The 25746-nt window shown below is 39.2% G+C and overlaps 1 protein-coding gene across 4 annotated transcripts in view; it reads right to left on the bottom strand.

Moving 5' to 3' along the window:
- shf (Src homology 2 domain containing F) overlaps positions 1 to 25746 on the bottom strand; it is a 108074-nt gene that overhangs the window by 68811 nt on the left and 13517 nt on the right. For all 4 annotated transcript variants that reach the window (XR_003278463.1, XM_026231424.1, XM_026231425.1 and 1 more), the window contains exon 2: positions 20394 to 20526. Coding sequence is in view for 3 of the 4 variants with exons in the window: in XM_026231424.1 (XP_026087209.1) it covers positions 20394 to 20526 (133 nt within the window). In the remaining variant the exon portion in view is untranslated. The remainder of the gene's footprint in view (positions 1 to 20393; positions 20527 to 25746) is intronic.

Here is a 25746-nt window from a genome sequence, read left to right on the forward strand (position 1 = left end):
AACACTTTAACCTGCAGCCAACAGCTCTTCTGTTCAGTTGAGTGTGTCTTTGCCATATTCACATGGTTTTTGCACAAGAAGTTGCCTTGTTCTGTTCAGGGTTCAGAGTTATAAATTATACATCAAGAGACGATCAAATACAATTAATAGGCAACTGGCTGCTTGACTTGGCCCTTCCCTCCCTCTTAACCTCTTAAGCACTACGTTTCCTGAATAAATGATCGCAGCGCTCCGAGTTGAGTCTCTGTAAGGCTCACTGACCTGCTTGGAAACTGAATTCTAATAGACGACGATTCAGGAGTAAAGCTGCTCTACTTGACAAGTGTCTGAGGACACCGATAGCCATCAGCTGATGTTAGACAGTGCTGCCAGGATCCTAGCCATCCCATTAGCTCACATCAGTGTGCCGGGAAAGATAGGAGACTTACAATAGATGGAGGCAGGAAAGGAAAAACACACATGGTATAATTCAAATGGAAGTTTTAGAATTAGACACAGAATGGGTGTCGGTTCAGGGGTTTATTCTGTACACGAGTCCAGAAATCTCTTTATCTTATCGCTGTAATACACTGCAGCTTTCTGCCAGTATCAGAAAAACAGTGGCAGTCTACAAAATATTGCTTATGTTTGTTCTGACCTTAATCTCACCGATGAAGGTACGAGTCGCTTCGTTAAACTTGTCTTGTGTCGTGTGTTCAGAGTCACGCGAGTGGATAAGATACAAAAACACTTTTCCACCAAAGGGTTGTTGTTTTGTTTTTTTTCAAGGCAAGCAGTTCCTGCTCAACGAAATATAAAAAGAGTGGATGAGAAAAGAATCAAAAGTAAATAAAATAAAACAAAGTACTGTTTTATGAGATGAAAAACATGAGATGAAATGACACAAAGCTCTCATTTTTCCTTAAGTAACAAAAATAATTTCAAAGACAGAAAGACTCTTTCCATTTTTTCATCCGTCATCTAAAAAGTCAATTAAACATATGAGCCAAATGGATTTAGATGACAAGTGACAGAATTGCTTGGAAAACAGAGCATTTGCATCAAATGGAACCTTTTTAGGAAAGGCCGTGAAGACAACTATGGTCACCCATACTCAGAATTTGTTCTCTGCATTTGAGGGTGAAGAAAGCTCTGTTCACCCCCACTGACAATCCCTGCCAGAACTGAGACTCGAACCCGCAACCTCTGGGTTGCAAGCCCGAAAAAATTATCTAAAATAACCAATAAATAATTTGTGGCTCAGTGAGGGAGTCAGTATCTCAGTAATAAACGATGAAGTACAGACAGAAAAGCATTAGCACTGGCCGATCAACCTATTAATCCTGGATATCACACAACTGGTCTAAACTCATTTGAATGAGCAACATGGGGAAAATGGGCTAAATATCCCACTCGGACACCACCTTTAGTCACTTTAAGCCACTTCTAAATCAAGATGAATTTTAAATGATCTGTAAGTCGGTTCTTAACGAGAACTCTATTAAAGTGGTTAAACTGGACTAGAAACCCTTGGAAACAGAGAAATGACTTTGTCTCATATCAGAAGTCAGAAGAGAAACAGCTGCATTAAGCTGCTCTTCATACTTTCACTTGCTTCTCAAAAAGTCAGTGAAAGTTCACCCTTCCTTTTCAGGCACCAGGGCGTCAATTACTGCAGACTGCCAGATGTCGTCATGCATCTTTATTAAAGAAAGACGATAACCAAGTCTCCCATGTCATGGTAGGTATGTCAAACTCCCTGACACGGTTTTAAGAGCCTGGCCTATTTTCTGCTGCTCTAGATCCTCAGTACATTTCATTTTCCCCATGTTATTTCACAGAACTGAGAGACCCAAATAGAATAGCGAGCTTTCATCCCCGGCTCCTCTTTTCAATTATCCTCCCTCGAGCCAGCCGAAAGAGCTGCAGAGCTTATGTAATAACCAGACTGAAGGAAGGTAAAGGCAGAGGAGGAGAAGAGGGAACAATGGACACAAAATACTGAGCACGGCCGACAATGTGGGCTCCTCCAACAAGATATTGTACGTGAGAGGACTCTCTATCTTTAACACACATACTCCAGACATGATGCTGTCCAGAGTTTCAGCACCAGTGTAATAGAGCACACGGCCTCAACTCCTACAGAAAAATTGGTAGTTTTGGCATTTAGATGAAATTTAAATAAATTCAAATGATACTTAAAGTATGAAACTAACACCTCCAGCAGGTGGTGGCAAGTACATGTCTTAGTAACTGAGTCACTGAATCTTTTACTCAATAGATACATTCGAAACAGCTGACTTATTCAAAACCGAAGCAAGTGATTGATTAACCGCTTATTGGATCAACTGACAGCAATTAAGATATCATCATAGATGATACATATTGCACATCCCAGACATGCGATGTAACATTACTTACCTCTTCTGTTAAAAGTTATATCCAGTTTACATGACGACATAACAGTGTACAGTTTTACAGCTCAAGAAATGTGTTCCTGCACTAAAAAACAGCAGATGAACAGAGTGCAAACAGCACATCTATCTATATTCATGGTCTTTTAAGTGTGCTTTAAACTGGACCTGGATGAGTGGAAGACCGCCGATGCAAATATAGGACAAGGCTGTCTCTGGGGAGAGGGAAGGGTTGGGCAAGAAACACAGAACAAAAGAAAGAACAAAACTCCAGCGGGCACACAGAGTATGAATTTAGTTACGAATAAATGACAGCAGACTAGTCTGTAAAAAATGGATCAGACAGGCTGGTCAGCAGACAGGATTTCTGGAACAAATCCAACATGACTTCACAGAGGAGTGCCCACATCCCACTGAGTCCCAATTACTCACTAGGATACTGCAATCTTGCATTGGGTGTCTCAAAAATGCATTGCGGGCCTCCACACAACAGCCTCCTGAGTTTATGGAGATAATATCAGATTTAAGAGAAGGCAGGAGCTCAACAGAAATAACGATACCAGGCTGCATACTAATAAAAAGCTTGGTTGTTTAATATCCAATAAGCAAGAAGACTAAATAATGTTTGGCCACCATACAGAGGATCCAATTGGAACATTGAACATAACTTGCGTGTCTTACCGTATCTGACAACACATGATGTATTCCAATTAAATCTAATGAATCTAATTTACACAAAAGATGAAAATTGCCCATACTTTTGTTTGGCTTTATTCTAATTACATTCTATTTTGTAATATTGACAGTTATGAGTAGAATCATCAATAATTTGATCATTTGAAACCATATGTTCCCTTCAAAAGTATTAGTATATAATTGTCCCATATGGTTCACTATTCATTCATTACTTATTCATCACACTATGATCAATACAGAAAGAGTAAATGGTCTTGCCCTCGCATACTGGAGAATACCAACAAAACCACCTCATGTCTGTATAGACGAAAATGTGGCTTCATAAAGTAATCATATATGCCACTATAGGGGGCAGATTGCCACAGTATTATTCAGAGGTTACCGAAATTAAATATTGGTGGCTTAAAGATCTATATATCTATGCAAGTTCTTCTTTCAGCATTCAACAGCCATGTATTTAAACTTGATGAACAGGCCTAGAATAGAGCCCTGAGGTTCACCATAGGAAGGAAGAGGAGTCTTGTTTCCACTACTTGTGTACTGTTCTCTGACATGTTCAAGTAAACCGGGTTAAAGTTTGCCAGCAACTTAATAAACAACAACACAAGACAAAGAGACAAAATGACAAGACATCATTTTGTACATGACACACCCAATGAGGTGGAAATAAGGGGCAATTACAATGCCAGAGGGAATGGTTTTCATCCTCTATGAATATCGCTGTTGATTGCCAACAGCACTCTGTATAATTAATGAAAATGTCCCTTACACAGTATCTCCTGGCCTACGATGGGACTAACTGTGGTCTCTGAATATGCAAAGTAAGTTCGTGGCCAGCCAAGAGAGTGATAATTTCATAGGAAGTGCTCTGGTGCTCTGTACAAGCACATTTACACTTTAATCAATGTATACAGCATTTGTATGATAGTGAATAAACAATAAATAAAAATAAATAACAGCTATATGTAAAAACAAATAACTTTAAATGCTATAAAACAATACATAATAAAAATGTATCAATTAACTATTCACTGTTTTTTTTAAATGCCCATGATAACATTAAAGCAACAACCTATATTATTACATCGTGTTCCTGTGGCTCAAGTGGTAGAGCACTGCATTAACAGCGCAAAGTTGTGGGTTTGATTCCCAGGGAACACATGTTAGGTAAAAAATGATAGCCTGAATGCACTGTAAATCGCTTTGGATAAAAGCATCTGCTAAATGCATTAATTTAATTTAATTTAATATGCATACCTAGACATGCATTCACATACTCGAGCTCTTACCACAGTAATTACATGCCATCAAATCTACTGAATCTAACTCTGCTTCAGGTAAATAAATAAAATAAAATACATGAAATCCTACCGTCCTAGCCCAGTATCAACAAAATCAAATATGAGCAAGGTGCTTATGTCCTTCTCTCTAAGTTGGCTTTGTTATTTTAATTATTTACAATGTCTCTTGGGAGCAGTGCTGACTCAGGATGAGGGATCATTGTAATTCTAATGGCTCTTCCTTAAGCAAAATGCCAACACAGGGGAACAGCCCACCTGGGACAGTTCATGACAGGTCTTTAGTGCTTATATACAGCCATTCGGTGGTTAGAGCTCCTAGACGGATAGTCCCTAGGGATTTCTATAAAACCCTTCTATAGGCACCAGTACTATGACAGCAATTATACAGATTACAGACAGCCTAGTGAGCAAACCAAAAAATAATAAAATAAATTTAGTTTAGTTGGTGTATTTATAGTACATGAACCCTTTTCATTTACCCATTAATTATAATTATTAAATTTTTATTATTTTAAATGAAACCATAAATTCAACATTGTTACTGACACTTGTTCACAAAAAAAAGCAATAAATCACTTGTGCCTAAAAATACTCTCTGATTGACCCACTCATCGGGACAATGATTTCTGACCTGAGCACTTTGTCAATTGTTTCCTCTCTTTGCATTATAAAATTCAATGTCATCATAAGACTTAAACCACATCAAGGTATCGGAGGAAATAACTGAATGCATGTTAACATACATTTCCATAAGCACACACAAATAGAAAATGAGGTTTGTCATTGCGTTGTCTTTGTTTTGTCATTGGGTGTGCACAGATTAATTTGACGCATGACAGTGATGAAGAGGCCGGCTCTGAAGGGAAGGGGCAATTACTTCATCCCAGCGCTCCCTGCCTTTATGAGGCAGACCTGGCTCAGAGTCAGGCTCTTCCAGGACGGATGCAGTAATAGCATTTCCAAAAGCTCATCCATCCCATTCCCTCTCTCTCTCTCTCGCTCCCTCTCCTTCTCTCTCTCTCATGTAATCGCATTAGATGAGGGGCTTTTACCACCACCTGCTCAATACAATAAAGCAGACGTCAATGCTCTCTGCACTCCGTCTCCCTTTCAGTCACTATGCTCAAGTTCACATTGAACAGGCATGCAACGAACACACACACACACACACACACAGTACTGCAGCAGAGCAAGACTACAACTAACCACTATACAACCAAACAAACTCAACTTTAACGCTATTCAAGAGAAAGTGGTGTACCGCAAATCTCAAGCGGCTGTCCTGCGAGCCGTGATACAGATCCTGCACACACGTTATTATGACCCATGCTGCTCTGATGAGGAGGAAAATACTTTTGGAGAGACAAGCACAATATTACTGGCTCATAAGACCATGGAGGACTTAAATTAGGGTAAATTAGGGTCTAAAAACAGAACACGGAGGACACACCATATTCTGTCAAACATCCATTTGAGTAAGTCAGTCTCACAGTAGTTTGGAAGGCATTTGACTGAGAGCTGGTGAAATACAGAATATTTTGCTGGCGATATAAATGAAGCAACACTGTGAAAGATGTCCAAGGTTTAAGGTTTCTTTTATGTTAAACTGGTAAACACAAATGAGAATGATAAAAATAAAAATACTGTTTTATTTCTTAAAATGCATATATATATCAAATAGCACTGAATGTTTAGAATAATCAAATATTTATCATATTAATTTAATTTATATTTTTTTGCAGAAACTATGATACAACACTATTCAAAAGTTTTCAGAATCCTGAAAACTAAAATCACGGATTTCAGAAAAAAATATTGTGCAGCACAACTGTGTTCAACGTTGATAATAATCAGAAATGTTCCTTGAGCAGTAAATCATCATATTATTCTGATTTCTGAAGAGAATGTGACACTGAAGACTGGAGGAATGATGCTGAAAATACAGCGGAGCATCACAGAAATAAATTACACTTTACTCTGCATTCACGTAGAAAACAGCTATTTGAAATGTAATAATATTTCACTGTTTTACTGTATTTTTGATCAAGTAAATGCAGCCTTGGTGAGCAGAAGAAACAAATTTTGAGCGGCGGCAGTGTATTTGAGCCACGGGGTTTGAGCCAAAGGCTGGTCAGACTCGGGCCAAGCGTGTGGGTGGAGGTGACTGATCAGAGACGGGTGTTCACACAAGGCCTCCATCTGTTCAGAGCGGAGCAGCTGTTCTCAGAGTCACATCACCCTTCCTGTTCAGAGATGCTTCTCTCATGGAGTTCCATGGAAAAGATATACAGGAACAACCTGGTGACCATATGTTAGTGCTACGCACATGGATGCCCAAGAGCAGAGCACCCACAATGCAACAACGCAGGAAAATGCAATCCCGTAGTGATCCCATTTTGATGACCAGTGTGCTTCCGCCAATGACCAAGTGTTGAAGGAGTTCCTGTTCCTGCTCATGAAGCTGACGTCTGACGACACGATCGCCGCAGGCCGGAAAACTCAACATAAACGTATTTCAACACTCTTCACTCACACAGGAGCCACGTTTGATTCAATGTGTCACTTTCTCTGTAACCGTATGAACTATACTAGCAATTTATAAGCGAAAAAAACAATCAAACAAAAAAACAAACAGAAAATCTGTGCAAATGCTTGCATTAATGTATCAAACTGTGTTACAAAAATCTGCTCAAAGAGTTTGAAAATGGCCTTAAAAACGTAATTCTAATTATATGACCTAACAGCATTTTTAGATGGAACCCATTTAAAAAAATAATAATTTATAGATAAAAACACACACACACTGAATCAAGTGATACTGGTTAAATAATTCATATTGCAAATGTAATTATTTAGTTTCAGTAGACACTGCTTTGCTTTAAATTAATTTAGGTTTGTAATAAATGTTGTTTATCATGAATGTCGCGGTTCTTTCTGATGGTTTCATGAATACAGCTCATTAAGCCCATGTGAACAGTGTCTAATGTTATCTAAATGCATATAAATCACAAGCACATTTTCAGCTAAACATTGCACAAAAAGAAGAAGCAAGAACCTTAATAGCAAATTGAACCGTATGCATCTCATCTAAAGTATTTCTCTTAAATCTGAAGATTGTGTCGTCCAATATCTGTCAGCGCTGATTCGTCAGGCCGTTATTAATAACCCGATGACAAACGACGCTCTCAGCTGAGCGTTACTCCAGAGCTGATCAATCTTACTGTAATATAATTACATTTCCCCCGCACGACTCTCGATTATGAACAAGGAGCCTGGTCTTCATCGAGGAGCCGCTGAAGGTCTGAATGCTGGAGACGAGGAGACTTTGTAAGTGACAGCCGTAAAAGTTCATTTGAGTATAATGAGATGAAGCAGCAGAGCTCTCGAGTGAAGAGCAGTGTGAATGCTTCTGTTTCCTCCTGAAACCTGTGTGAATGTGCAGCTGGAAACTGTCAGTCTCTCTTACAGGAACCGACTGAATCCACACACACACACACACACACACACACACACGAGTGTATGACTGACACACTCCAGGCTGCAGGAGATCAAACAGCAGAAGTGACTCTGTGCTGCTGAGATCTATTTTTAACAGTTTAGTATGTCTAATTTGGGTAAATTGTTAGTTCCAAAAAAAACTGTGATAGAAAGAAAGGAAGAAAAACTGAAAGAAAGAAAGACACTCTTGTTTTGTCCTGTAGAGTATTAAAGCCTATTATAAAATGAATAATTGTGAGAAAAGAAGAAAAATGTCTGACACATTGAGCAAAGCAGCGATGCATGAGAACAGGATTGTGTTCAGATCTGGTATGAGAAAGAGTTCATGATTACTTTAATGCCCTTGAATATTCTCTCAAAGACAAACAAAGACCAAGCAATCTCTTCAGTTTGCCATTCTTTCCTCAGACAAATACATACATACAAATCAAATGTTCTTCGCTCCTCACAGCCTGAGAGCAGGAGATAAGTACAAATACAACCAGGACAATAAATCAATACAATTTCTATGTTTAAAGCAGCTATCAGTGAGCGCTGATGCTGAGGAGGTCTTCTGTGGTTTAAATTAAAACCAGACCAGACCAGACCAGACTGGCAGAAATCCTCTTGGAGGTGCACCGGGGTCAGACCCAGCCGTATTTAATCACTATAGTGAAATCACACTCTATAACAGAGATCTCAGTACAGATTTACTAACAACGCTCGCTGACATTTCCAGATTCGATTCAGACGCCTAATGGAGACATTTTATCTCGGACCGCTGACCCAACCCTCTGACTCCAGACCAAAACCATCCCGTAAATCACATGAAGCCAAGAATCAATACGCTCCGTCAATTACAGAGACGCAGGACCCCCCCCGCCCCCCCCGCCCCCCCAGTCAAATCATGCAGCACTCATCCCATTAGATATATACGGCACAGATCACATTAATAGCACCATCAATATTTAATCAAGGCCGCCTTTGTGTCTCAGTCACAGAACAATGTTGGCGGAGCCATCAATACCATCAATACTTTTCTCTTTTACAATTCTATCTTCTGTGTAGACCAGCAGCTCAAATAAATCACCAGAAAGATGTTCAAAGAGAATAAAAACGCATTTCTCCGCAAATAAAAGAAGTTGATTTTCTTGTATATTTGGACCCGACTGAAGTACAAACCCGAATCCAAAAAAGTTGGGACACTGTACAAATTGTGAGTAAAAAAGCAATGGAATAATTTACAAATCTCATAAACTTATATTTTATTCACAATAGAAAATAGATAACATATCAAATGTTGAAAGTGAGACATTTTGAAATGTCAAGCCAAATATTGGCTCATTTGGGATTTCACGAGAGCTACACATTACAAAGAAGTTGGGACAGGTAGCAATAAGAGGCCGGGAAAGTTAAATGAACATATGAGGAACAGCTCGAGGACCAATTTGCAACTTATTAGGTCAATTGGGAACATGATTGGGTATAAAAAGAGCCTCTCAGAGTGGCAGTGTCTCTCAGAAGTCAAGATGGGCAGAGGATCACCAATTCCCCCAATGCTGCGGCAAAAAACAGTGGAGCAATATCAGTAAGGAGTTTCTCAGAGGAAAACTGCAAAGAGTTTGAAGTTATCATCATCTACAGTGTATAATATCATCCAAAGATTCAGAGAATCTGGAACAATCTCTGTGTGTAAGGGTCAAGGGTCAAAACCATACTGGATTCCCGTGATCTTCAGCTCTTAGACAGCACTGCATCACATACAGGAATGATACTGTAATGGAGATCACAACATGGGCTCAGGAATACTTCCAGAAAACACTGTCTGTATGGTTGCACAGTGCACCGATATTCAAAAGTATCGCGATTTTCAGAATTAAAAACGTCACGATCCCTAAATGTATTATTTTACTTTATAAACTCTATGGATGAAGAAAGAAGCCATATCTAAACATGATCCAGAAGCGCAGGTGTTTTCTCTGGACCAAGGGTCATTTAAAATGGACCGTGGCAAAGTGGAAACTGTTCTGGGGTCAGATGAATCAAAATGTGAAGATCTTTTTGTAAAACTGGGACGCCATGTCATCCGGACTAAAGAGGACAAGGACAACCCAAGTTGTTATCAGCGCTCAGTTCAGAAGCCTGCATCTCTGATGGTATGGGGTTACATGAGTGTGTGTGGCATGAGCAGCTTACACATCTGGAAAGATGAGCTCCATCAATGCTGAACGATATAACTAAGTTCTAGAACAATATATGATCCCATCCAGACGTCGTCTCTTTCAGGGAAGACCTTGCATTTTCCAACATGACAATGCCAGACCACATACTGCATCAATAACAACATCATGGCTGTGTAGTAGGATCCGGGTACTGAAATGACCAGCCTGCAGTCCAGATCTTTCACCCGGAGAAAACATTTGGTGCATCATAAAGAGGAAGATGTGACAGAAGACCTAAGACAGTTGAGCATCTAGAAGCCTGTATTAGACAAGAATGGGACAACATTCCTATTCCTAAATTTGAGCAGCTTGTCTCCTCAGTCCCCAGACGTTTGCAGACTGTTATAAAAAGAAGAGGGGATGCCACACAGCGGTAAACATGGCCTTGTCCCAACTCTTTTGAGATGTGTTGATGCCATGAAATTTTTCCCTTCAAATAATACATTTTCTCAGTTTAAACATTTGATATGCATCTATGTTGTGTTTTGAATAAAATATTGACATTTTAAACTTACATCATTGCATTCTGTTTTTATTCACAATTTGTACAGTGTCCCAACCTTTCTGGAATCAGGTTTGTTCAAAGACTTCTTTACATAAATAGTTTAACAGCCAAATGTAAAATCACAAATATGGAAACTCTGGACCGAATGAGAGATGCATGAGGCCAACGTTTTGGAGTTTCAGTTCCAATTCAAATAAATTTGTTTAGGCTTGGCTTTTAAAATAAATGTTGTTTGTAATGAATGGCACTACTTTTAATATTAGTGTATCTATCTATATATATATATATATATATATATATATATATATATATATATATATATATATATATATATATATATATATATATATATATTTATTTATTTATTTATTTATATATATATTTATTTATTTATTTATTTATTTATTTATTTTTTACATGGCTACTTATATTTTTTATTATTGTTTTATAAAAGTAAACAAAAACAAAGCATGAAACAATCATAAAACATAAATAAAACTTGTTTAAAAATAAATAAAAGACATAATTGATAAAAATATGTTTACAACATGTAATGAGAAATTATGAATATAGATTCCCTTTGTAAACCTGTTCTGTCCTAATGTGAGATTGCGAGGCCAATGCTGGTCCTGAATGAGTCGTGTATCTGAAACATCAGTCCTCAGCGCACTGTGCAGGACACACACACACACACACACACACACACACACACACACAGCTAACAAAGGCCAGTAAGGTTGTATTTTCTGTACTGATGTAAACCAGCAAGAATGTGGCCTTGCATAACCTTTTTGTTGCATAACATGTTCTCAATGAGGCCCAATGAAATCTGTTTGAGACTTCTTTTTTGGATTTTATTTTATTTATTTATTACCAATTTAGTAAAAAGAAAAAAAAATCTGTCTTTTCCCACAAATTTATTTTTCTATATTTATTTATTTATTTATTAATGCAAATTTAGCATTTTTGGTTTCAATTTATCCAGGATTCATGGATTTCATGATTCTGTAGTTGTTTTCAGCACAGAGCCCTCCTCAGATCGCCAGTTTACAGTGGAAGAATGTGCAAGGCACGGCCTGTATCATTTCAGTAGGGAGTGAATGACTAAACTGAACAGAAACATGCATGAACTAATGAGCTCGTGATGCCCTACAGGAGGACATTAGTGACACAAACATTCAGACACCCACACGACTAATTCCTCAGAGTTCAACACACTTACAGAGGATGTTGTTAAACCGCTGTGATGTTAATGATCCCTTCAGAGAGACATCCAGAGCCTTTATTTGAGACAGAGACACTGAGAATAGGAAACGGACCCAGGTGTTCTCATGAGGCTTAATAAAGGTGAGCCATATATATATATATATTAAATGTTTCAGTTCAGCTGGAAAAATGTGCTCCATTTTCTTGGGAGTTTGAATTTCAACACTGGAGTCTTGAGACACAAGTGTAAATGTGTGTGGGAGGAAAACAGCACAAAAATCTGAAAAAGACAACAAGCCCTAAAGAGCACAGAGCATCGCAGGAGCCTTGATGACCTGAGTCTACTACAGTAATGTGTGTGTGTGTGTGTGTGTGTGTGTGTGTGTGTGTGTGTGTGTCTTTGACCACAAAACATACGGTTATATCTACTCACCACATAAGTTAATACCCAAACATATTGGCAAATCATGTGAAATGACAAAAGTCTGAGACGACACTGATTCATGCAAATTCACTCCAAGGATGCATTAATCAAAAATGTATAATGTTACTATGTATATATATATATGATGCAGATGCTGAAAATACACCTGCACATCGCAGAAATAAATTACACTTTAACACAGATTCACACAAAAAACAGATATTTTACATTGTAATAATATTTCACAATTTTTATATATTTTTGATCAAATAAATGCAGCTCAGGTGAGTAGAAAATATAAAGAACCCAAACTTTTGAGCAGTAGTATAAATGGGGGGCGGGGGGTTAATTAAACCTAGAAACAACAGAAGTATTGTCACTAGTCTACACTACACTACATTCCATCTAGTATGGAAATATACATAAACTCACAAAGTTATACAACTTGAAAGTTAACAAAACATGTTTCCCAACCTCTCAATAAAAACAGCAGAACAGAGCCGTTCACAGCCGTAGACCGCTTTACAGTCGGATTCATTTTACTGTAATGATTCATTTGGACTGAACCAACAGAGCACAGTTCCCAGAAGTCTTCCTCTCACATCTTACCGGAAGCATGTAGCTGCTTTTAATCAATGTTTTCAAGTCCATTATAGAAAATAGACAACAGGCTGTTATTATTTTAGCAGGTCATATTTAACATAATTGTGTGTTTATATTTGATTCAGTGTCACCCACTGAGATCTGCTTATGAGACAGATGTTTTATAATAAATGAGGGTTAAACACCTTTCAAGTTTTCAAAAGGGTCGTGTAACCTTTGCTCACCGAACTACTCATTATTTCAAGTATTCCCCTGACTCTTACCCTTACATGAGATTAATCTCTAAAATAGATAATTTGCCTGGAAGTCCTCCTGCATCCCATCATCTCTTCTCCTGCTCGTCTCCTCTCACGTGAAACTGAACTGATCCGGACGCAAACCTTCACCCATTTCACCGCTTCAGAGGACCACGAGAAGGAAGGAAACGGGGAAAGGAGGAGGACAGGAAGGAAGGAAACCAGATTACGTTCTTCAAAAAAGGGCCTGGAAAGTGTGCAGACTCACTCTCTAGACAACATGACAGATATGAATAGAGTCATTAAACCCTAACTCCATCCACACTCGCAGGAGACGTGAGCCATGTGTGTCTGGCTCCTGCTCGGAGATCACGAGGATGATGAGGATGATGAGGAGTGTGCTGAACGTTTGGGGAGAGATTCATCACTCGGTGAGAGGCAGGACTGATACTGCGGAGACTTAAAGTCATCATCCACAGACACGGACACCACTGACCGCTTCAGCCGCTCTAGTGATCGCACACATCCTCCAGGAGCGTCCGTGTTCACACTTACACACTCCACGACACAGAGGAAGTGTATCATCACTCCCAAATACTTTCACCGCTAACTAAACACAGAATTACATAAGCAGAGCGCTGTCTGTACACGTCTGCGGCCGTTCAGTGAACACGCTCGAGCGCTGGAACATCACCGAACATGCAGCAGCTCGCCTCGAGACGGAGACGTGTGTGTGTGTGTGTGTGTGTGAAGGCATGAGTGAGTGGATTAATAAAAGCTCTCTGATAGAGGGCCACATCTGCAGGGCACAGGACACACACACACACACACACACACACTGATCTCATTACAACACAAACTCTCACAGCTCTTTATAGGAAACTTTTATATGAAAATGATGATTGCAACATCATGCTGTTTTCCACTATAAAGCCACTGGCATGATACAATTCTTAAAATTTAGTGACCAATTTTTTTTTTTTTTTTTTGGTTTTATTGGACCAATACAGAAGAGAGAACTGGACATTACGCCACAGAAGAGTGAAACATTAGTCAGTACTGGTGCAGCACAGGGATGACTTCAGATCATTTTACAGTGAACATCAAGTTAAAGCTAAACCCATCTATTTTTCTAAAAGCATCATATAGATCTTACTGTGAGCAATTCATCCATGCATACATTTCTTTTGAATTTGTCTAACTGGATCTTCTGGAGAAATCATTAGTCTGTTAAACCCCTCCCTTTTAACATTTAAACAATCACAATCCAGTGCACTGAAACAAATCTTTTATTTTTCAATAATCTGTTTCACTCTCGTGTACGTCACAAAACAGAAGAACAGACCTGTCGCTGGAACTATAACCAACAGGCTACTCAACATTTAGAAGAATGCTGGAAGAAAACATATCTGTCTAGAAAGTGATTGTCTAAAAAGATAGTTTTGTACAGGGGAAAACAAAGGCAAAAATGAACTTGAATATCTTTAAAATACGGATTATGCTCGCACTGATGCTCACTGCTCTGTAAAATAAAATTAACTTGATTTTATATTTACATTACCACAATTCTTGGTCATGTTGGTTTTACTATTTTGCGAGTTGTCTGAGCATTTCAGCCGAACTCATTTCTCTATTATGAAGACAAAGCCTTTCAAGATAACAAATAAAAGAATGGCAGATATTTAGGCCAAAGAGGTTAAGAGATTAAAATCTTTGTTCTCTTTTTTTTAATAACAAAGGTAAAAGAATGACAAAGATACACATTAAACTACACATAATATACCAATAAAACAAGCAGTGCTGTATTTTCAGCTACAGTAGGTGTATCAAGAAACTGAATGAACAAATATAAAAATTAAACACTATATAAACTGATTCCTAAAGCAACTGTGTTAAATGTCTTCAGTCGAGAGCAGTGAGGGATTTTTCTCTGTTTTGTTGTTTTATTAACATTAAAGGAACAGTTCACCCAGAAATAAGAAATCTGTCAGCTGTCTGTCAGTGTTTTGTTTTTATACCACCATTTACTCACTCAAAAATGAGTTTCTTTCTTCTTCTGAACATAAATGTTATTTTGAGGAACAGTTTCTGGTTCACAGTGACTTTCAGAGTATTTCTGCTTCTATCAAACTCAATGTTTGGTTACCCACATTCTTCAAAATATCTTCTTTTGTGTACGGCACAAGAAAGAAATCAATACAGGTTTGGGACAATGTGACCGTGAGTAAATAATGACAGAAATGAAATTACAGGGTGATCTGTCCCTTGACAGTAATGACAGTAGGCTGCATGTTTAATAGGCGTACTGTCCCTTTAAGACCTGCACGCATCTAATATACAGACACGAATACGGTTTTCTCTCAACTGTTTACTTTCATTTTACACATAAAAAATTTAATATTTATGATAGCAGTCACCATTAACCCCTTAAATACAAACCCCTCAAATATATATATACACACACACACACACAAACACATACTGGTGAATCAAAAAATTTGAATATCATGGAAAAGGTCTTTATTTTCTGTAACTTAATTTAAAATAGCAAACTTTCTTATATTCTAGATTCATTGCACACAAACTGAAATATTTCAAGAGGTTTTTTTTATAATTTTGTTTTAATTCTGATGGTTATGACTTACAGCTTAGGAAAATTAAAAATTCAGTATCTCAAAAAAATGTGAATATTCCATTTTGAGCTTGATTAGTTTAATTAATTATGAGTATAAATACTGGGTACCTCTTGGGCTAGTTTAGAACATGCAATCACAATAATGGGAAAGACTAGTGACCTGTCCAGAAGACAATCATCAACACCCTCAACAAAGAGGGTAAGACACAGAAGGTCATTGCTGAAAGAGCTGGCCGTTCACAGAGTGCTGTATCAAAATATATTCATAGAAAGTTGACTGGAAGGAAAAGGTGTGATAGGAAGAGGTACACAAGCAACAGGGAAGACCACAGCCTTATGAGGATTGTAAGGAAAAGCCGATTCAAGAACTTGGGAGAGCTTCACAAGGAGTGGACTGAAGCTGGAGTCAGCACATCAAGAGTCTCTACACTCAGACGTTTCACCTGGGGCAAGGAGAAACAGAACTGGACTGGTGCTCCGTGGTCCACAGTCTTCTTCTCAGATGAAAGTTAATTTAGCATTTCATTTGGAAATCAAGGTCTGGAGTCTGGAGGAAGACTGGAGAGGCACAGAAACCAAGCTGCTTGAACTCCAGTGTGAAGTTTCTGAGGTCAGAGATGATTTGGGAGCTGTGGCATCTGCTGGTGTTGGTTCATTGTGTTTTATCAAGTCCAAAGTCAATACAGCCATCTAGCAGGAGATTCTAGAGCACTTTATGCTTCCATCTCCAAACAAGCTTTATGGAGATGCTGATTTCATTTCCCAGCAGGACTTTAGCACCTGCCCACAGTGCCAAAACCACTTCCAATTGGTTTGCTGACCATGATATTACTGTGCTTGATTGGCCAGTCAACTCACCTGACCTGAAGAGGAAGAGGTCACCTGACCTCTATTGTGAAGAGGAAGATAAGAAACATCTGACAAACAATAAAGAGCTGAAGGCCGCTATCAAAGCAACCTGAGCTTCAGTAACACCTCAGCAGTGTCTCAGACTGATCACCTCCATCCGACGCCGCACTGAAGCAGTCATTCATACATTTATCAGACGCTTTTATCCAAAGCGACACTGTTTTATTCAATGTTACATTAAGACTATCAACTTTTAAATATCATGTGTTCCCGGGGAATCAAACCCACAACTTTACGCTTGATGAAGCAGTGCTCTACCAATTGAGCTACAGGAACACTGTTATTTTCATTGATTTCATTAATGTTATTTTCATAGGAGCCATGCATCTGAAGTATTCATGTTTCATTGGATTCTATGCTGGACAATATTCTTTAAATATATGCATTTCCAAATTTATTCAAACTTTTTCTTCCCCAAAGTTACATTGGCACACATACACGTACACTGACATCAAGGAGGACTGAAGACACATTCTCACATACTCCACTAAACCCCAGAGATGAAATACTGGGGGAGTGAGAGAGAAAGCCTGAGTCAGCAGACGCTCAGTGTGAGAATGTTCACAGAGAAGGAGACACACACCGATAGAGAGCACCAATCACAGGCCTCAGAGCTCTCCTCAAACCTGCTCGAGTGTGTGTGTGTGTGTGTGTGTGTGCGTGTGCGTAATCTCCTCTGAATCACCAAGAGTGTTCGTTTGCACAGCACAGGAGACCTTGGGGATTGTGGGAAAGTTCTCACATGGTGAAGCGTGTCAGAGAGACATACGTGTGTATCATCACACAGAGACACACACGGGTCACAACAGTCTTCCTGACGTGTTTAAACACATACAGCCGCTCAGTGAAAGTGTCTCTGTTAGTTTAGTGTATCTGTGTGAGTGACAGAGTGAGAAAGAGGGGAAAAATACAAGAGAGATTGCTCACTTCCTCTAGTCAGCAAGAGATTCCACACACAGTATTGAAGGAAACGTGTGTGTGTGTGTGTGTGTGTGTGTGTGTGTGTGTGTGAGATGACACTACAGCAGTGCTGGAAATACTGATGAGGAAACACCAACACATTCCATGCAATCCACAGAGAACACACACACACACACACAGGCATATCTCACCATGACAAACATTTATAGATGAATATATGTCTTATGATTATTTGCCCTAATACATTTTTATCATGCAGGCACAATTCATATAGTCACAGTGCTGAATAAAGACAAATCAATCAAAATATTAAAAAAATAAATAAATACAGACAGCATTTAGACATTAAAGTAACGAGCCAATGAAATGCCAGTTTCATCTCCCCTTCTGTTTAGAGAGCTACGAAGCACATCCAAGATACATTCATTTATTAATTTATTTTCCCTATGAGTTCTGTGACGGGACAGATGGCTCTGATGAAAAGATGAATATATGAAAAAGAGGAAGAAGGAACAAGTCCAACTGTAAAAAAAAAATTAATAAATAAAATGTCCAGCTGTCCTGCTCGGTGGTGATGACGTGTTATTAAACACCAACCTGGGAAATTATGCGCTGAGCTGATTTACGAGACGCCAGCTCCTCCGGCTCCGCTCAAATAGAGTCGGAAAAGAACAAACTAGCTTTTGCAACCCAAAGTCAAACAAACTGAGCCACAATGATTCTAGTGTTGGAGTCACGCTGAGCAAATGATTAAACTGTGAAGTCATCTGTTCAAACTGAGAGAGAGACAGAAGCTCAACCTTCTGAAACACTGCAGGCTCCTCGCACCGGTCACCTAAACCTGCCCGTCCCTCCCAAACATCCACGCACTGGTGTGCTATCTAACTTGGCAAATTAACATGCAAAAGCACAAATGGATCGATCTGTGTCAATTAATCCAAATTCCAGAAAATATCTAATTTTTTTATTATTATTATTTAACAAATAAAAAAATAGTGATGAAAGCAAAAATATTAAATGTAAAAATGATGTTAGAAAGATGGCAGCAACATAACATTGTTTTTACACAGAGACTGGAAGGTACGTTGGAAGGCTCGTCACACCAGGTCTATTTTCCCTTCATTGGCTGCCAGTACATTTCTAATTAGAATTCAAACTTTTGTTGTCTGTTTTTAATCATTAAATGGTTTGGCACCTACAGTACTTATCTGGCAGACCTCTGATCAGCTGCTTCTAACTGTTCCTAGGTCTAGATTAAAACGTAGGGCTGATCGGGCCTTTTCGGTAGCTGCACCTAGACTGTGGAATTCTTTACCCCTGTGTGTTTGAGCAGCACCAACTATATTTACATTTAACCCTAATGTAAAAAATTATTTCAGGCTTTTAAATGTTAAAATTTAAATGTTAAATGTTTTTAAATTCCAGGCTTAAATTTAAGTGTCATTGAATCTTTAGTGCTTATTTTAAATGTATCTTTGCAATATAATGGTTTTATGTGTTTTACTGTACAGCACTGTATTAATACAGTTGTATTAATGTCTGCTTTAAAAGTGAAATAAAGAGAAAAAGTGAAATACATTGTTCAGTTCCACAAATATTAAAATCTCAATATGGCTCAACATGACATGTTCAGTGGTCAAAAACCCAAAGTGGGTCACTCACTAACAGTGACACGTACACTAACAGAACTAACAATACTGTGAACAATACCTCTACAGCATTTATTCATATTAGCCAACATTTAGTAAACATTTACAAATACATTTTTAAAATCTAAAGTTGTTTTTGATATTAGTTAATGCACTTTGAATGAATATGAACCAATAATAAACAATTATATCTTTACTAAAATTAACAAAGATTAATCAATTCTTAAACATATTGCTCGTGGTTAGATAGTTAGCTAATGCATTTACTGTACATGCATGTCAACAAATGATTTTTTTCTTCTTCTAATGTTACCCATAGTTGTACTGTACTGTATATGGAGTACTTTTATAGTCATTTTAGGGTTTACAACAACATGTAAGTGAATAAACGGCAGGTTTTCATTCATGGTAAACTTCAGCTGTTAATAATTCTGCAGTGTCTCAGTCTGACCTTGCTCTGTTTGTTGAGTAATTTGGTTGGCTCATCTGAGCTAACAACACCAGTTTGCAGTGAACCAATGACAGATTGCCTCTCCATTGTTTGAGCCACGCTGAGAGAGGAACACAGCCACTTCCTCTTCCAGCCCTATTACAGCGTATACAAATGGCTGACAGCATCAGTGTGCATTCATTCATGCGGTTGTGCCCTTGTACATGGACACGAGACCACAGCGCCTGACATATGCAGATTGTTTATGGAGGTTGCTCTGTATTTACCGGACTCTAGACAGCTCACATATGGCTGCCGTCTTCATTCAGACAGGCAAGATGATTTCCTCGAGCACCACTTCGCTCACGCTGGGCTAATTGCTGCCACAGACCCATGAATTTCGACTAAACAGAAGCACCAGGCAGCTGTTTCGCGACACATAAAGGAAGCCAACGCAATCTACAGCAACTAATTGATTGTTGTTTTTTCAGTTTACAGCACTAAACAGAAAACAAAATACAGAGGAAATTAGACAACACATTTCCAAGTACTGAAAAAAAAACTAATCGCATCTAATGGAAGTCATGTTTAACAGCAAGAGAGTGACTTACTAAGCGTAAACTGAGCGAGATCCCATGGGCCAAGTGCACACATTTAAATAGGCCCCGATTCATTATCAGGCTTGATTATATTTTCCCAGAAGCCACTTCAGAGTTCACTATCATCAAGCAGTACAACACAAAAGATGATGCAATAAATTACTGCAGGGAAACATTGTCATCTTACCAGCCATCATCTTCTGAGCTTCGTAGGGCTCCATGTAGCCGTCGTTCTCCGTTGGCTTTTCTGTGACCGTCTGGGTGCCGCCCGCCTGGTCCGCTGCGTCAAAGGGATCGGCATAGTCCTCTAAGATGATGAGCTGCAGAATTAAAGAGAAAAAAAAGCATCATTTAAGTTAGGGCTGTCAAATTTGTTACATCATTGATTGCTTCCAAATATCAAACTGCATGTATATCGGTAAAGAAATATTAACATCTAGGCTTATATCCTTTTAAAGGTTGTTTTATAAATCGAACAGAGAAGTGCAATCAAATCTATCAGAGGATGAGTCTCATTTAATTCTCTCACTTTCATTAATTTATTTCTATCCCACTGTTCCTCTCTCTGCAGGGACAGGACACAAAGGATGCTTGTAGAAAGAGGCTGTGGTGAAAGGCACAGAAGGTAGCCAAACTCTCTCTTCACTCACACGTAAAGTAATTATAAATTCACACAAAAATAATCTCAATGATTAGTCTTGTTAGCTCAGCTTTTATAAATTGACAAAGTCTGGTCCATTCTCCGTCTTACTTTAGACAAGAACCTCTCACTTAGACTGTAATACTTTGAATAATATACAGTTCTACTCATTAACATGAGATATAGGTGACAGAAGGTGACAAAAACTGTCTGAAAGACTAAATCTTTCCAATCAGAATTGTGAATTTGTCATCTTCTCTCACAATTTTAAGATGTGGTGTCCCACAAGGCTCTGTTCTAGGTCTGATTTTATTTTCACTGCATACGTGTCCTTTGGGCTCAGTTTTCCTTAAACACAACTTCTCTTTTGATTATTTCTATGCTAATGACTCAAAGATGTCAAACCACTCACACCAGGTGAAAATATAATAATCTATCTTTCACAATCCATTCACGTTGGCTTATAATCATGGTATAATCCATTTAATATCCATGTGCAATATCAAGTTCAAGTTCAAGTTCATTTATTTATATAGCACATTTAAACAGCCACACAAGACAGACCAAAGTGCTTTACAGAACAAGCATATAAGAATAAAAGCAGAAAAACACACATAGAGAACAACTAAGCTAAGATTAATTATAAAATCAAGAAGCAAATGTAGAAAAAAATAAATAAATAAATAAATAAATAAATAAATAAATAAATAAATAAATAAATAAATAAATAATAATAAAAAAAAAAAAAAAAAAAAAAAAAAAAAAAAAGAACAGTCTAAGATAAGAAATCAATAGGCTAACGAGAATAGATATGTTTTGACCAGAGACTTAAAAACAGGGAGGTTGGGAGCAGTTCTGATCTCTAGAGGCATGGTGTTCCACAGACAAGGCCCTGCCACCGCAAAAGCACGCTCCCCTCTACGCTTAAGTCTGACACGAGGGACTACCAGCAGCGCCTGGTCGTGGGATCTGAGACTTCTGGACGGAATGTACGGATGAATAAGTTCAGAGAGATAAACTGGTGCTAGGTTGTGTAAAGATTTGAAGACAAAGAGAAGAATTTTGAAATCTATTCTCTGCCGGACTGGTAACCAATGTAAAGATCTGAGGATGGGAGAGATATGGTCATATTTGCGACAATTATGGATGAGTCTGGCTGCCGCATTTTGGACTAACTGAAGACGGGAGATTTGAGAATCTGATATACTGCAATATAGTGAGTTGCAATAATCCAGTCGACACGTGATGAAGGCATGAACCGCCATTTCCAGAGTTATTGGAGTGAGAAAGCCTTTGATTTTAGATAGTAAGCGAAGTTGGTAGAAACCAGAACTGACTACAGATGAGATGTGTTTATCAAACTTTAAAGACTGGTCAACAAGAACACCTAAGTTCCGCACTTCTGTAGATTTAAAGGGAGATAGACCTCCCAAGTGTGGGCATGTGAACTGGGACCTTTCACTCGGGCTGAAAACAATGACCTCGGTCTTATCATCATTAAGGGATAGGAAATTTTGAGCTAGCCATGCCTTCACCTCCTCTAAGCATAGATGAAGAGAGTTTAGTGCTGCAGGATTATTGCGCTTGATTGGAATGTAAATTTGGGTGTCGTCTGCATAAAAGTGAAAAGATACACAGTGTTTCCTAAAAATTGTGCCCAACGGTAGCATGTAAAGAGAAAATAGAGAGGGAGCCAAAATAGAGCCCTGTGGAAGACCACATCTCAGGGGTGCCATGGAGCTGGAAAAGTTTCCCATTTTTACTAAAAACTTTCTGTCAGTAAGGTAAGACTGGAACCATGACAGGACAGAGCCTTTTATGCCCACCCACGTCTCCAGTCTAGCTAGCAGAGTAGGGTGGTCAACGGTGTCAAAAGCCGCCGACAGATCTAGGAGAACTAGAACCACAGTGTCTCCACAGTCAGTGGAGAGATAAATGTCATTTAGCACTCGCAGGAGAGCGGACTCAGTGCTGTGGGCAGTCCTAAACCCAGATTGAAAGACCTCATATATACAGTTATTTGACAAAAAGTGTTGGAACTGATCCAACACGATTTTCTCTAATAACTTGGAAATGAAAGGTAGGACAGAGATGGGCCGGTAATTTTTTAAAACAGAAGGATCCAGTGAAGGCTTCTTGAGCAAAGGAGTGACCGTAGCCACTTTAAGATTGGCCGGAACAGATCCAGTGCTTAGACACTTGTTAATAAGGGATACCATACCTGGACCCACCGTGTTTGTGATTAATTTTAAAAATCTCGGGTGAATGATATCATTTGGGCAGAATGAAGGTTTGAGCTTAGCGCTCACATCCTTCAGTGTCTGGAGGTTAATGGGAACAAAAGCCTCCCAAACACAGGAGGTACGTGGCCTAATAGGGGGGAGAGTTAATTTAGGGCAGATACTGGTCCTTAATGTAGTGATTTTGTTAATAAAAAATCTCTGGAAGTCTTCACATAGAGCATCTGAGGCAACAGACAATTTAGCAGATGGGTTTAAAACAGAATGAATGACAGAAAACAAGACCTTAGGGTTAGAGTGATTGGATTCAATTAAGTTTGAGAAGTATGCGGCTTTAGCTGATTTAGCAGTGTTCTGGTAAGCTGTAAGAGAGTCTTTGAACATGCGGAAGGAGACACTTAGCCTGTCCCGTTTCCATTTGCGTTCGGCCTTTCTACATGTTTGTCTTTGGAGACGAGTGTCAGAATTTTGCCACATATCTGATTTTGGTTTGGGTTTGTGAGGCTTAAGAGGAGCAGTCACGTTTGCTACTTTAAGCCAGGCAGAATTTAAAAGGCTAAGATGCTGATCTGCATCCAGGTCAGATAAAGGTTGGTCCAAGTGCCAGTGAGAGCATAACTCAGTAAAGCACAAGTCGAAGTTTGTGTTGAACTGAGGAGAATAGAACCGTGACATAACAGGATCAGTAGTGGGTTGAGAAAGCTCCAGAAGAGACAGTGAGAATAAAATAGGCTTGTGATCAGAGAGAGGAAAATCAGAGATAACAATATCAGTGACATTAATCCCATAAGATAACACAAGGTCCAGTGTGTGGCCCTGAGTGTGGGTAGAGTTTTTGACCCACTGCAGTAGGTTAAAAGCATCTATTAAGTCAAGAAACTCCTGCGACAGGGAGTTTGAAAGACAGCAGACATGAATATTGAAGTCGCCCAACAAAAGGAAGCGATCATAATTTGTGGCAATGTTGCCAATGAACTCAGTGAATTGCAGTATAAAATCCTTAGTGAAGAGTGGAGGGCGGTATATCACCCCAATACAGATGGGACCATTCCAATCTAGGTGGAGAAGCTGAGTTTCAAAGGTGGGGAAGGCCGTTGCAGGGACCAGCCGGCAGCGTGAGGAGAGAGAGTTATTTAAAATAGTTAAAATCCCACCCCCGCGTCCATTAGGACGAGGAGAGTTAAAAAATGTACAGTTTGCTGGAACCAGTTCTGATAAGGGAGTTAAATCACCGACCTTTATCCATGATTCTGTGATGAACATAAAATCCAAGTTGTGTGATGAGTAGAAGTCGTTTAATAAAAAGGTCTTATTCACCACGGAGCGGGCGTTTATTAGCGCCAACTTAGGTGGAGGAATAGACACGTGAGATGACGGCGCTTTTCTCAATGAGCGAAGATTTTCGTGATTTACTCCGTTCCGCCGGGCACGTCGGCCAACACTGCGGAGATCAACCTGAGTGGCAAGACTCAGATGTAGAGGGAAAACAGGACGAAGACATCGGTAAACCGCGTCCCGCGGGTGCCATGCTACAGATCTGCGTCCAAACGAAATGTCAGCTTGTAAATAAGCTTTCAGTTTCGTCATGTAACCTCCGCGGCAACCTCGTTTCCTCCTTCGCTTTCTCCGCACGGTGTTTAGCGGCCACCGGCAGATATCGTGCAGGAAGATAGTTTGGGGAGGCTCGTATGGTTTGTGAAGTGGGCATTCCACGTCCACGGTGTGAAAGTTCGCGTAGTGAAAGTTCGCGTATGAATCCCCAACGGAGATGCGGATGTCTAGGAGAGCTTGACGGGCGTACACCAGCCGCGTACAGCAGGTAAACGACACCTCAGACAGAAAGAGAAGAAAACACGAGAGCTGCAGACGGCAAGCCAAACACACAGGCGCCAATATGTATGAGACAGTCAGCGAGGGGACTATGGGTGGTTTGTAGGAGTGCCGTCTGAGGCTGAGTCTACTAAGACACACAAATGAATCAATAGAAGAAGTATAAACTGTTCCTCTCTGCTCAAACAGCATTGCACAAATACAGGCTTTGGCAGGCAGACATTTTTAATTGCAGCCTTGTTCTTCTCCTTATTCTAAAGGGTATTTCACACGCATGATGGTAATTATGCACATGACCAACACTCTGAGATTCATTCATTACCCCTAGACTGTTTGTCAAATTGGAATTTGGTCTCCAGACACCACAAAGCTGTAATCAATGACTCGGTGCTTCAAAATACACAATTTCAAGGGAGGATGTGACAAAACAATAAGCCTCTATACAAGAAGATGTTGTACTGGAATACCAGTCCTCCAACGGAGCGTGAACTACCGGTAATACAAAGATCTTTGCGCATGTGACGCCAACCATGCAATCATACAATGCATTCTGCAATGTTAATACTCGTGTAGGAAACTGTGATATAATTTCACAATGTGGTTCATTATTAATATAGTATGATTGAATAATTCAATTTAGTATAATGGCAACATGATCTGCGGTTTGAAATGAAACGTGCTGGTGATTCTGCCCTCAGTAAGAGAGTTCAGTGATATGGTGCCATCTGCTGCGCTGATCTCTGGTAGAGGTTTGGACATTGAAATCGGACAACTCTTGGCAATCCTCTGGGCCATAACTACCATCATATGAGATAGTCTGGAGCAAAGCA

This window comes from Carassius auratus, chromosome 43 (assembly GCF_003368295.1).
Source record: "Carassius auratus strain Wakin chromosome 43, ASM336829v1, whole genome shotgun sequence".
In the NCBI taxonomy this organism is placed as follows: Eukaryota; Metazoa; Chordata; class Actinopteri; order Cypriniformes; family Cyprinidae; genus Carassius; species Carassius auratus.